This window comes from Natator depressus, chromosome 3 (genome assembly GCF_965152275.1).
Source record: "Natator depressus isolate rNatDep1 chromosome 3, rNatDep2.hap1, whole genome shotgun sequence".
Classification (NCBI taxonomy): domain Eukaryota; kingdom Metazoa; phylum Chordata; order Testudines; family Cheloniidae; genus Natator; species Natator depressus.
Window position 1 is genome coordinate 20,201,011 of NC_134236.1, and position 13,832 is coordinate 20,214,842.

General features: G+C 42.9%; 1 protein-coding gene across 1 annotated transcript in view; it reads right to left on the reverse strand.

The window, feature by feature from the left end:
* MFSD2B (MFSD2 lysolipid transporter B, sphingolipid) overlaps positions 1–13,832 on the reverse strand; it is a 59,231-nt gene that overhangs the window by 29,690 nt on the left and 15,709 nt on the right. Inside the window, exons 5-6 of the mRNA XM_074947515.1 lie at positions 11,159–11,237; positions 6,416–6,594 (exon numbers count right to left, since the gene is read on the reverse strand). Of these exons, the coding sequence (XP_074803616.1) occupies positions 6,416–6,594; positions 11,159–11,237 (258 nt within the window). The remainder of the gene's footprint in view (positions 1–6,415; positions 6,595–11,158; positions 11,238–13,832) is intronic.

The window sequence follows — 13,832 nt, forward strand, 5'->3', positions numbered from 1 at the left end:
ATAATTTAAATTAAAAAAGACTATTTGAACAGCTGAAATAATTTTTGGACTGTGTTTTGACTTCTATGAAACAATTTCAAAACCTTGTTGGAACTAAAGAAATCGCTCAGAAAATGAACTGAATAAAAGAGAGTTAAAACTCTAAAGATGTTCTGAGAATTTCCTGCCACAAAGCCAAAAGTCAATACAACTATAAAGCTGAAGAATTACAGCTCTACTGCATGTGTGTTAACAGATTGCATATTCATGAGATGAAGATGCTACCAAGGCAATCCCATGAAGGTGCTAACCCAATGAAAGCCAACAGCATCTGATATCTGAATCCAGCCAAGCCCTGAAAAGTGTACTTCTTCCACCTTCAGTGAGACTATGCAAAGAGAAAAGTATAAATTCCTCGGAAGTGGGACATGCACTGTTCTCATGCTTGTTCTTACAAACTCTTATGTGCTATTATGCTCTTACATGGTTCTGCTTTCTTATGCACTCAGTTCAGCCTGGCCACCTCATCTCTACAAGCAAGCACACAGCAGCAACCAGACAGCTAAGAAGAACAAAGAAGCAACCTTCCAGCTCAGCACTGCTTCTGCAGCACAATGACATCATTGAGACTTCAGCATTGTTGGTGAGATAGAGTCTGCAAGAGCATTGCCAAGGGATTAGAGTTGTTTCTTGTAATAATTTTAATGGACTTGAAATACTATTGTAATTTAAGGCATTAACAACTTCTCCTATTAAAAACTAGATTGCTTTGACTGTGAACATCAAAAGGAGACACGAGCTAATCTTGGTAAAAAGAGAAAAAATAGCAGGATTTACAGTAGAATCTCAGAGTTACGAACACCTCAGAAATGGAGATTGTTCATAACTCTCAAATGTTTGTAACGCTAAACAAAATGTTATGGTTATTCTTTCAAAAGTTTACAACTGAACATTGACTTAATACGGCTTTGACACTCTACTATCCAGAAGAAATATGCTGTTTTTAACCATCTTAATTTAAATGAAACAAGCACAGAAACAGTTTCCCTATCTTGTCAAATCTTTTTCTTTAGAATTTTCCTTTTTTTTTTTTAGTAGTTTACATTTAACACAGTACTGTACCGAATTTGCCTTTTTTTTTTTTTTTGTCTCTGCTGCTGCCTGACTGTGTACTTCTAGTTCCAAACAAGGTATGTGGTTGACCGGTCAGTTTGTAACTCTAGTGTTTGTATCTCTGAAGTTCTACTGTACTTTGAATTTAAGATTCTTGAACATTTATTAATGTTCCTGTCTCAAAACTGCTCCTTAAATGGCTTCCTTTTAAGTAACTAGGTTAAATGCTTTCTTCGCCTTTGCCCATGTTTAAATTGGTTAGGTTATCCATGACAAACCAAACAGGATTCACTGTTCCTTAAATGAAATTCCTTAGCCTATCTATAAATTGTTTTAGTTATTTATGATACACTGAGACAGGCCTCCCTACTGATTTTGGGACAATGTACTTCGGTCTTAATTCTCCTGGAGAAGTGTGTTCCCACTGGGGGGAACTAACCAATCCAGTGATACTCAGTCTGAAGTTCGTGAGTCGCAAGTGGCTCCTTAATGTGTCTCCTGCGGCTCTTTGCAGCACGTGATACTAAAACATTGTCTGATTTAATTATGAACCAATCTAAGTTATTAACCAATTAGGATGCTTTTACCATGTTATTAACCAATTGTAATTGATAAAATAATAATACTGAGCCAGCCATTTTGCTGTGAGAATGAAACAATGAATTCATACTACGTGGCTCTTTGGGGCAATACTGATCACTAATTTGGCTCCCGAAGCACTGAGGTCTGAGTAAAAAGAAAAGGAGTACTTGTGTATCACTGGTCTAATCTCTGTTGAGAGCTCTTCACGGAAACACAGACAGAAGAGATTGTATCTGTAGTAGCAATTGCTTACTGCTTGTGTTCTGTTTTGGTTTTTGTTATTATATTATTAAAGCAAGGGGGGAAAGTCATAGCTAATTACTGTGGTTATTTTGTTTGTCTGTCATCATGCTGTCCCCTACGGCACAGTCAGAAGAAGCTCATGTGACTAAAACAGTGGGGTCACATCCCTGAAATAGAGACAATTAAGATTTGGCCCCAACTACTTCTTGTCCTCCACATTATCATTTTTTTGTAATTTTGAAGATAAAATCACTTGGAGCTCAACACTTTGCAAAACAGCCCTTTCTACCCACCACATCCCCTTGCCCCAACAATGCACAAGAGTAGGATTTTCACACACAAACATTCCCACATGACCTCATGTCTGGTTCTTTTCTTTAATGCTGTTTAGGGGATTTGGAAGACAGGGGTTACTCAACAGCTCTAACGAAAGCAGGCACTGCAAGGCAAAAGGCTGCCACGGCACTTTAATCCTGTCCTGCCACGCCTCCAGCCAGTCCTCTCTTGAAAACCTCTTGTGCAGAGACTTGTCAATTTGTATGGCAATTTTGTGATGTGAGCAAATTCATCTGTTCATAGATTCCAAGGCCAGAAGGGACCATTGTGATCATCTAGTCCGATCTCCTGTATAGCATATGCTAATGAACTTCCCCAAAATAATTCCTACAGTATATCTTTTAGAAAAAAATCCAATCTCGATTTAATAATTGTCAGTGATGGTGACTCACTGCACCTCTTGGGAAGTTGTTCCAATGGTTAAGTACCCTCACAGTCAAAAATTTACACCTTATATCCAGTCTGAATTTGTCTAGCTATTTGATAGTGTTAAACCTTTCTCTGGTAGACTGAAGAGCACATTATTAAATATTTGTTCTGCATGTGGATACTTATAGACTGTAATCAAGTCACTCAACCTTCTCTTTGTTAAGCTAAGTAGATTGAGCTCCTTGATTTTTCTCACTATAAGGCAGGTTTTCTAATCCTTTAATCGTTCTCGTGGCTCTTCTCTGAACCCTCTTCAATTTATCAACATCCTTCTTTAATTGTGGGAATCAGAACTGGGCACAATATTCCAGCATTCATTGCACCAGTACCAAATACGTAGGTAAAATAACCTCTCTACTCCTACTTGAGATTCCCCTGTTTATCCAACCCAGGATCGCACTAGCTCTTTTGGCCCAGCATCACACTGGGAGCTCATGTTCAGCTGATTATCCACCATGACCCCCAAATCTTTTTCAGAATCACTTTTTCAGAGTCACTAAGGGGCTAGGATGAAATGCCCACTAGGGGTTACAATGAAAGCTGGGACAATGTTTTGTGTCTTGTTAAAGCCCACACCGGAAAAGACACTTAGTTTGCTATTAGAACCGCCCTATTCCAACTGCTTAGCAGCAATGAAAAAAGATACACAGGGGGCCTGATTCTCCTCTCACTTGCACCATCTTATGCCAGTGTAATGCCATTGACTTCACTGAAGCAACTTCTGATTTACACAGGTGCAACTGAGATCAAAATCAGGTCAAGGAAGTCTCCCTTGGAGGGAGCCAGTCACAGCTGACATATAAATGGACAGATCAGATCAATGTAAATAGTAACAGTCATAGAGCAGGTACAGCAAGTAGCAGTAGTAATTGTGTTACAACCAACATGCTAGCTGTTTCACTAATAACTCAAGACGTGACAAAAACCCAGTTCTCAAGACTAATGGTCCAATCCAAAACCTATCAAACATAATGGGAGACTTTCAGCTGACTTCAGTGGGCTTTGGATCAGGCCTTAGGCATTAACTGCCTCTTCTTCCCCCTCAGTTACAAATGGCCTCCATTTCTCCACAAATGGGGAACTGAAACAGAGAATGATTAAGTGGCTTGTCCAAGGTTACAGAGAAACTCTACAGCCTAGCTCCACTGAGTCCCACTCCGTGCCTTAGCCACAAAGCCCCCCTTCCACTGGATTCATGCTAAAACCCCCTCCATATTCATAGCTCTTGTACACTGGCAAGGATAAACATTCAAAGCAGCACACAGGATTCTAGACATATGCTTCTCATTAACTTTCTGGATGGGGTCCATGAAATTAACCCCCAGTTGCTGCTTTGAAAAATGTATCCTGTCCAGCTGGGCTAAAAGCTGCAACTGCTCGAATAATTATTTTTTGCTAATTAGTAGGGCTGTCAAGAGATTAAAAAAATTTATCGCGATTAATCGCACTGTTAAACAATAATAGAATACCACTTATTTAAATATTTTTTGATGTTTTCTACATTTTCAAATATATTGATTTCAGTTACACACAGAATACAAAGTGTACAGTGCTCACTTTATATTTATTTTTATTACAAACATTTGCACTGTAAAAAAAGAAACTTCAATTCACCTCATTGAAGTACTGTAGTGCAATCTTTATCATGAACGTTGAACTCACAAATGTAGAATTATGTAAAAAAGAATAACTGCATGTAACCATAAAACAATGTAAAACTTTAGAGCCTGCAAGTCCACTCAGTCCTACTTCTTGTTCAGCCAATCACTCAGACAAACAAGCATTCAGTGTTGGGGGAGAACAGGGGAGGGGGGAAGTAAGCAATGACTTGTGCCGGAGGAGGGTGAGGGAGGTGTCTTGCTGCTGCTTCTGGAAGGGTGGTTTCTGGTACTGGGCTCACCTCCATTTACTGAGCTAGGTGGGCTCCCTTCAGCTGAGTGAGTCCTTGTTTGCAAGGGAGGGTGGATTTTACCTCAGGGACTCATCGTACTGCAGGGGAGGAGAGGCTGGTGCAGGGAGGCTGAGCTCGCCAGGCCCACATTCTCTATGGCAGTGTTCCCCAAACTTGGGACGCCACTTGTTCAGGGAAAGCCCCTGGCAGGACAGGCTGGTTTGTTTACCTGCCGCGTCCGCAGGTGCGGCCGATCGCGGCTCCCACGTCCCTTGGCCCGCACCACTTCCCGCAGCCCCCATTGGCCGGGCACAGCGAACCACAGCCAATGGGAGCCGCAATTGGCCAAACCTGCGGATGTGGCAGGTAAACAAACCGGCCCGGCCCACCAGGGGCTTTCCCTGCACAAGCAGCGTCCCAAGTTTGGGAAACACTGCTCTGTGGGGTACCCCCAGACTGAGCGGCCAGCTAGGGGCAATGGGGGGTTGGTCCCGGGAATGAGGAGCCGGCCAGGAACAACAGGGCCTGGGCTGGCTAGGGTGATGATACGTCCCGTTTTGGCCAGGACAGGCCCCTTTTTCAGCTCTGCCCGGGCCGTTCCTACTTCTTCGCCAAAACTGGGCACTTGTCCCGGCTGCAAGGCAGAGCAGAGAGAGGCAGCTGCTGCCTGCGGTAAGCTGAGGGCAGCCCTGCCCGCCCGCCGGAAATGGAGAAATTTGCCACTGGCAGGCAGTGCTGGCTTCAGAGCTGACTCCTGGGTGGTGCAGAGCCCTGGGAGGATTGGGGGGGGAAATCAACCTCAGCCAGGGGAGACGCAGCGCTTGGGGGAGGGGTCAGCCCCCAGCTGCAGGTGGCACAGGACTGAGGGGGGAATTGAGCCCCAGCCATGGGCACTGCGGAGCTGTGGGGGCGGATTCAGCCCCAGATGCGGGTGGCACGGGGCTCGGAGCTGGGGGGGTCAGCATCAGCCCCAGGTGGTCCGGGGCTTGGGGTCAGCCCCATGGGGCTCAGGAGTGGGGGGTCAGCCCTAGTCCCAGCTGTGGGCGGCATACAGGTGGGGCAGGGGAAGACCCCACTGTGGGCAATGGGGAGCTTGGGGGTGGGGGGGAGCAGCCTCAGATGCGGGAGCACGGGGTGGGGGGAGTTAGTCTCAGCCCCGGGAGGTATGGAGAGGGTGGCTCAGGTGAGCCCTGCCAGGTCGGGGGCGCAGGCAGCTCGGGTGAGCACCTGTTTGTCCTGTTTTTAGTTTAAGAAATATGGTCACCCTGGGGCGGGGTGTGTGTGTGGGTGTGTGTGTCAAGATCTCTACTTCTCCGCTGCCGGGATGAGAACTGTGTCTTTCTGTAGCTTCTTCTCTTCCCGCCCTCCGAAGGCAGCTTGCGTTACTGCTCCTGACCGGACATAGGTTCTCTACAACAGCTGATGCAGCCCTCCTACCCAGAGGGTCTGCAATTAACGCGCGTTAAAAAAATTAATACGTTAAGTGTGCTGTGCATTAATCGCATGTGTTAACTGCAGCTAATTGACAGCCCTACTAATTAGGCTTCTATTTTAAACAGCAAGCCAGTCTTTAGGGGAGAGAAAAGGTAGCCATAGACCTCCTCAGCAGCCATATGTCTCAGCATCTTCAGCAAAGCTCCTCAGCATAATTTGGTTGTCGTACCAAGAAGCAATTAAAAAGAGAACAGACAGGAGGGCTTGTTCAAAATGAGGTGTCTATCTTGGTTCTGATGTCACCAACCTTAAGCATGTCAGCCTCGTGTATATCCCCGCAGGATGATGTGCTGTAACACCACTGAAACCTCCCCTAGGGTTTAGTGTCCCCGTACCGCATGCACTTACTCCATGAGACTGGAGGCCCAAAGACTCAGCAAGGTTGGAAGCGTTGCTTAGAGAGCTGGAAGAGTCAGCAGCATTTATGGTGAGATTCACGGTGCAGTGATCAGAGGCATGGGCGCTTGCCACAATCTGTCCGTGGAGCGCAGCTCCCATCAAGGTTCCAAGCACTTCCACGGTCATTCCTATAACGGGAAGCAGAAACATGTGTTAGGAAGTGAGCTTGTTTCACCCGCTGTTACTGAGCCTCGCTGTTTCTCTCACTAAAGAGCAAAATGACGGAGGCAAGTGATGTTCCTTTTACATAGGGAACATTCACAAATGGCACCAACAAAACCAGCAGAACTTGAACTTCAGTTACAACTGGTCAGCATCCCTTGATGGAGTTGAAATTCCACCTCTGACCACCTCTGTATTACTATACAACATACGTAAGATCTATATGGCTGGGGCTAAAGTATGTAGGGGACCACAGTTAAAATATAGCTTAAATGCTGAGAGGCATTTCTGAGTACAGGACTGGGAGCCAGAACACCTGTGTTCTAATCCTGGGTCTGATAGTGACTTTAGCAAGTCACCTACCCTCTCTGTACCCAGTTTTTCTAACTGTAAATGGGATGGATACTTACCTACCTCACAGTCACCCTGTCAATCTCAGTTGATGTTTGTGAAGAACATGAAACCCGTATGCTCTAAGTTTTAATATCTAAAGTGATTGAGGGCCAGACTTTTAGAACTGCGTGCACGTGACTGTGCTAACTGCACATGTGTGTTGGGCCTCTTTGTGTTTTGTTTTGTGGTTTTTAATCGGAGCAACTTCCACTGGTGACAACAGCAGCTGATGCCATCACAAAATTGAATACCACCCCCCTTATCAGCCCCAAAGCTCCAGGGTATCTAAATACTCTCCTTCTGTCTGCGTAGGAAATGACCTATGTGAATTAACTGACTTGTTCTCCTGTCTTGGGATAGGAGTTACTTCCGCCATGGAGACAAGTATCTTAAGAGCAGCATCATTTTAAGGATCTAGAGAATGATAAATCCATTACATCTCAGCATTATAGCATTAAGTGAAAAGCCTCCAGAGAGATGAAGCCAATCAGTTCTGTTATTTTATAATGCCATGTTTGCCTAGTTCATCGTTTCTCAAACTGTGATCCATGGACCATCACTGACTCTAAGTGATGCATAATCAATATAGCTATAGCATCCTCTTTCCCCCTAAACTGGGTTGCTTAGCCATTACTGACTTAAAGTCTGCTATGCTGAGCACAAATCCGAAATTCAGGTTTCTCATTATTGCATCTCATCAAACTGGATTCAGTTTCCAAACATGCATGACTTAAAGAGATAGTTTCTGATTTGTGTAAAGAGCATTTTTGTTTCAAATGTGTGTTATAAGTACTCTTGTTTGGGCTTAGATGAAAGATGGTGCAGAGCCATTACTTAAGAGAGACAGAGAAGCTTCCTGTTTTGAGCTTTCATTCTTCTCAGTGTGGGACTTTCCAACAACTGCTGCTATCTTCTCAAACAGAGAGGACCATGGAATGGAGGATGTGATCTTATGGGTCACCTGATGTGTTTTCTTGGTTCAGGTTAAGTCACCAACCCCAAATTTCACTCCCAACTCGACTGGCTGACCAAAAATGCTGGCTAGCCCAGATCCAAACATGAGTCTGACCTAAAATATTTGGCTGTAACCCAATCTAAGATTTCAATTGGATATGCCATGGACAGCTTCAAAAATCACTGAGCATCTGGTGCAATGGGTAACTACAGATGAGTCACCGCATTGTATCATAATGCCACCTCTTCATTTGTAACCTCTAAAGTGAAGGAGTGCTGTACCTAATGCTTGCATACGATAAGAAGAAAGCCATCATAAGATGCCATAGAAATTCCCCTGCAAACGCATTTTCTTTTCTAAGACGTGTCGGGCTGAAAATGTGGCATATTTCAAAGTTGTAGGTTTCAGAGTAGCAGCCGTGTTAGTCTGTATTCGCAAAAAGAAAAGGAGGACTTGTGGCACCTTAGAGACTAACCAATTTATTTCAGCTTAAGCTTTCGTGAGCTACAGCTCGTTTCATCGGATGCATTCAGTGGAAAATACAGTGAGGAGATTTATATACACACAGAACATGAAAAAATGGGTGTTATCATACACACATACACACAAGGAGAGTGATCACTTAAGATGAGCTATTACCAGCAGGGGGGGGGAGGGGAGAAAACCTTTTGTAGTGATAATCAAGGTGGGCCATTTCCAGCAGTTAACAAGAAATTGGTTAGTCTCTAAGGTGCCACAAGTACTCCTTTTCTTTTTTCGAAGTTGTATATTCTCTTAAATTTTAATGGTTAATTTCTAGCTTAGCCAAGAAAATAGCACTTTCAAAGCTGTTTTAAGGTAGGTTCTACTTCTTAAATTTAAGTAGAACTTGCCTTAAAATAACTTTGAAAGTATCTACCTTTGTCATGCATTTGAATAGTGGGCAGCAGTATAGAACTGACATGGTTAAGGAGTTCTACTTCTCCCAGTAGAGGGCAGTGGTACCTCTGTTTCTCAGGTTATGGCTACAATAGAGAGCTCTCCTGCCTGCTTAATTACTCCAGCCCCCACGAATGAGCAGCAGTAGCTATGGCAGCAGGAGAAGCTCTCCCACCGACATATCACTATCCACACCAGCGCTTAAGTCGGCATAAATTATGTTGCTCAGAAGGGTGGCTAATTCACACGCCTGAGCGACATAATTTATGTCAACTTAAGCTGTAGTGTAGCCATAGCCTCAATGTTATTAAAAAAACACACTAGCATATATTACATTGCATTTTTTTCTTTAACAGATTCCTTTAGCTGATGGTCTAGAGGCTACAGACAAAAACAGTGATCTTTGAATTGTGCAGAGGAGCAAGAGGGGAATGTTTCTGAGAAGACCTTGTAAAAAGAGACCATTTCCCTTGTCAACGACAGCACTGCAAGAAATCTCAGCGCCAAAGAAATATTAAAAAAAAAACCCACACACAAGTCAGGAAATTCAAAGTTATTATTCATGCCACCGCCATAACTTGGCTGCACTGCATAACTGGACATATAAGACTCAATCATAAACAATAAGATAACACTGTCTATACATGCTGCCCATCAGGAGTTCAAAGATATTCATGTACAGTAGCTGCGAGGTAAGTATGCTAAATTTGCAGATGGGAATTGAGGCATACTGTTTAAGTGACTTTCCCAAAGTTTATTCCCTTTTCTCCCACAGTCTGTCTGTATGAACAGAACTCTGATCTCCCAATTCCCAATCCTGCCCTTTAATTACTAAACCATGCTTCCTGTTGAAATATTAGATAACATGAAATATCACATATGTACCACACTTCAGGGAAGAGTTATGGATTCTGTGGGTACCACAATTCTGAAATTTCAGATTTGTGTCTGTTCAAAATCTTGGCCACACCATTCTGCTTACACAGTTTTGTTTTACACTTAGCCTAGCCAGTATGTTGAGGATTAGATTGACAAATGGAGGAAGAGAGCCTCTTGCGAGCAAGAAAACAAGCACAACCAGGGGAAAATTAAAATAACATAAAAAAAACAAAAGCAATCCCCCCCCCAAAATCTGCCAAGTAATTCCATGCACACTAAGGGAATATTGAAGGGCAAGTCAAGACGTAGTTTTTCATGTAGTGCTTGAGTAATTTGGCCCAAGGAAAATAGCAGGCCTTTCTCTTCACTTTCACTGCCCTTGGCCGGGATATCTAGGAATGGACTGTTTTACTCACATATAAGGGGCAGAGACCCGGGGGTGTGTGTGTGGGGGGAGGAATGACAACTTTAAAGTTGATGTGAAGAGGAGGAAAAATTAACTGTGCCCTTATTTGCTCTTTATGAGCTTGAAGGGGGGGGGGGGGGTTAAGGCTTTTTTTCCCTTTAGTTTCAAAACAAAAGGAACAGCGAGTCTTGTATGGTTTTCCTGGAGAACTTTTTGGAAGACAAGAGGTCTATACTTGGTCCTGCCTCAGCAAGGGGCTGGACTAGATGACATCTCAAGTTCCCTTCCAGCCCTACATTTATATGATTCTATGATCAACTGACTGTTTTAACAGAAGTCTTTCTTTCAAACTATTTGATAGGTGTTACAGTTGAATGAGTGTAACCAAAACAAGATAGATAATTTTTAGACAGTCACTTTCATTCTTGGTCACATTTAATTTTCTTGGTTCTATGATGTCAAGTCTACCAGCCGTCCTGTCACCCAGGAAGTCTTCTATGAAAAACGGATTAGACAAGACCTGAATTTCTACTATAAAATATCCAAAGGCAAAAAGAAAAAAAGAGAGACTTTCAGGCCTTATTTAAATGTCATTATAAAAATAATCAGCACCCATTTTTCCCCTCTGCAGATCACCTATAATTAGCAACCATTACTCATACAGTAACAACTGGCTTTAGAAATCCAGAAAACACTATAGATAAGAGTAGTTTCTTGTGGCTAACTTATGTCTTGAGAAGAAAGTCTATGGCTAATCCGATAGGCTAATAGTTGTAAAGCATGCAGGAAGATGGAAATATTTACAAGGCACATTAAAAAAAAACCCTATGATGCCCCATTTTTCCATCAGAGCCTAATAGTTCTTAGTCTAGAAACCCAATATTAGGCCATACAAATGTCAAGAGACTTCTTTTAATAAAAGGGATTTTAACCAAACTAGGACATTCAATTTAAAAAAGGAAGCCCATGTCAAACTCACGGTATGCTGTTGCTGAATCTCTCTCCTTCTGGTCTGGGCTGAGAAACATGGTGAGAGCAGAATACGGTACTTGGAATAACTACACAAAGAAAGAATACCACATAGGAAAGCATTACAGGGTAGTGTACTCAGTTCCTCTGATAGCCTGGAACAATGTGTAATTGGGCACAGGAATTTGCTCCCTTACCCAGACTATAAGAGCTCTGGAGCAGGGACCGTCTTTTTTTTCTGTGTTTATCCAGCATCTAGCACAATTGGGTCCTGGTCCATGACTCGGGCTCCTAGGTGCTATGGTCACATAAATAATAAACAACTTACCCAGTACACCGTGCCTCCGCTTTGTGCCCCTTCAACGTCCCCCTTAAAAACCACTTTGCTTTCAGGATGCCAAAAACCCTTAGGGATTGTCTTCAGTAGGAAAAAAGCCGTGTTCTTAACTTAATTAACATGACGTAAAATCCTAGTGAACACAAAGAACGCACCTTTTTTCCTGGTGAAGACACTATCTAAGGCTATGTCTTCATGGCCAAGAAAGTCTTTTTGTTTGTTTTACAGCAAGATAAATACTGCGTGTTAGTTATCCCAAGTAAAATCCTACTGGCCAAAAGGCTCGGTAGTTTTTTCTGTGATGTAGCTAGGTTAGGTCAACACCATAACCACACCACTCACGGCTGGCCTCACGCAGCTACACTGTGGTAAATGCTACAGAGTTTTGTTACCACTAGCATTTCCTAGTAGGAGAGTATTAGTTATCTTGCTGTAAAACACAGACCTTTTTGGCAGTAAAGATATAGGGTAAATTCTCACCTCGAAGTTTTAAACTAAAACAAAAATCACTTCCAAAATTTTGAAACAACACATAAGCTAAATATTCCAGTGCTAGCATTTATTCTTGTCCCTAGCCATCCTATTCTCTGTTGCCTATTTAGATGGCAAACCCTTCCAGACAGTGACCTCGCCTATATATTTATCGGAAGCACTTAATAAGCTTCCAATGCTATGAAAATAAATACACACCACTGCCCCTCTTTATAAGGTAAGTAAGTAATAATATTCCTATTTTATTAAAGGGAAAACAGAGGCACAGAGATTAAACCAGTTGACCAGATTCACAGAGCTGGTCTTCAGCAAAGCTAGAAAGAAAAACCAGACCTCTTGACTCCCAATCTTATGCTTTAAACCAACAGGACTATCCTTTGTCCCTTTATGTGATAAAATAGGAGAGAATACGTCTGGGAAGCACATATGGTACCCTGCTCATGCAAAGTGCATACTTGCCTCTGTTACATGTGGCAAATGTTGATGTTTTCTTACTGAGCTGTAACTAAAACCTTCTTTCTGACTAGCCCTGATGCCTTACGTTCAGTACAAAGACAGGTTTCAGAGTAACAACGTGTTAGTCTGTATCCGCAAAAAGAAAAGGAGTACTTGTGGCACCTTAGAGACTAACTAATTTGTTTGAGCATAAGCTTTTGTTAGCTACAGCTCAACTCCTCGGATCCGATGAATTGAGCTGTAGCTCACAAAAGCTTACACTCAAACAAATTTGTTAGTCTCTAAGGTGCCACAAGTACTCCTTTTCTTTTTGTTCAGTACAAACAGGCTTCAAAGCTGAAATCACGAATAGCATTTTACAAGGGCGGAGTAGATCTTTTCCTTCAAAAGACAGGGAATAAAATTCTTCCTCATTTAAACTCACTTTGGTTTCTTAATGACAATCTATAATCATAGAAAATAACAAGGAATTGAGCAAATACCCCAAACAAAAACTGAAATATAGCAGACCCTTAAACTTCAAATGATCTGCATGAGTGACAAAAGTCCAAGTCACTAAGGAGTTCAAGTATTTTGGTGGCCTGCAGCCACACTACTTTAAACTGTGATGTAGATGAGATTTAATCAGCTAAGCCAGGACAGGCCAGGTTGATATTTGGACAGAGAGCTCTCAGCTAGTGCTTTTCCAGCTTTTTAAATCTGCAGATTACTTTGTAACAGAGATTCACATACACACATGCCCACTCCTGTGCATGTCTCCTCTCACAACCTAGTTTTTGTTTTGCACGTCACCTGGACTCAGCTTACCACAGACCGAGAGACTCTGCTCTAGGAAAGCCCACGTGCTGTAGAAAGTGGTATTGATGCTGCCACAGGTGGAGCTCCTCTGAGGGCTTGTCTACACAAGTTACTGTGCTGAAAGCCAGGGTGTGAATCTACAGCGCACCAGCTTTCCATACAGTAATGGCACTGCTACAACACAGTGAAAGTCCTGGAGCATGGCTTAGTTGTGAATGTACTACTCCAGGACTTTCCCTGGGCTGCAGCAGCATCCATGTGGTGCTCTGTAGATCCACACCCTGGCTTGCAGTGCAGTAACTTGCTGTGTAGACAAGCTCTGAATCAGCAGCATGCCAGCAGGTTGTTAGGTGCATGAACTTTTGAAGCTACAATATTTTGTATGAGATGTAAACTCAAGCCTGCCTAACAGATCCGACAGCACTTGTTACAAGAGGAGAGCCGTTAAGGCCAATGTGCTGGCAAAAATCCAACTGGAAAACTCCATTGGGCCTACCTGACTTCCCCTGAAAATCAAGTTGTATGTGATTCTTCACTTCACTTCCTGTCCTAAACTGCTGCACAGATTTGCTCTGTGCTGCTAAACAGATACCATGTTTCA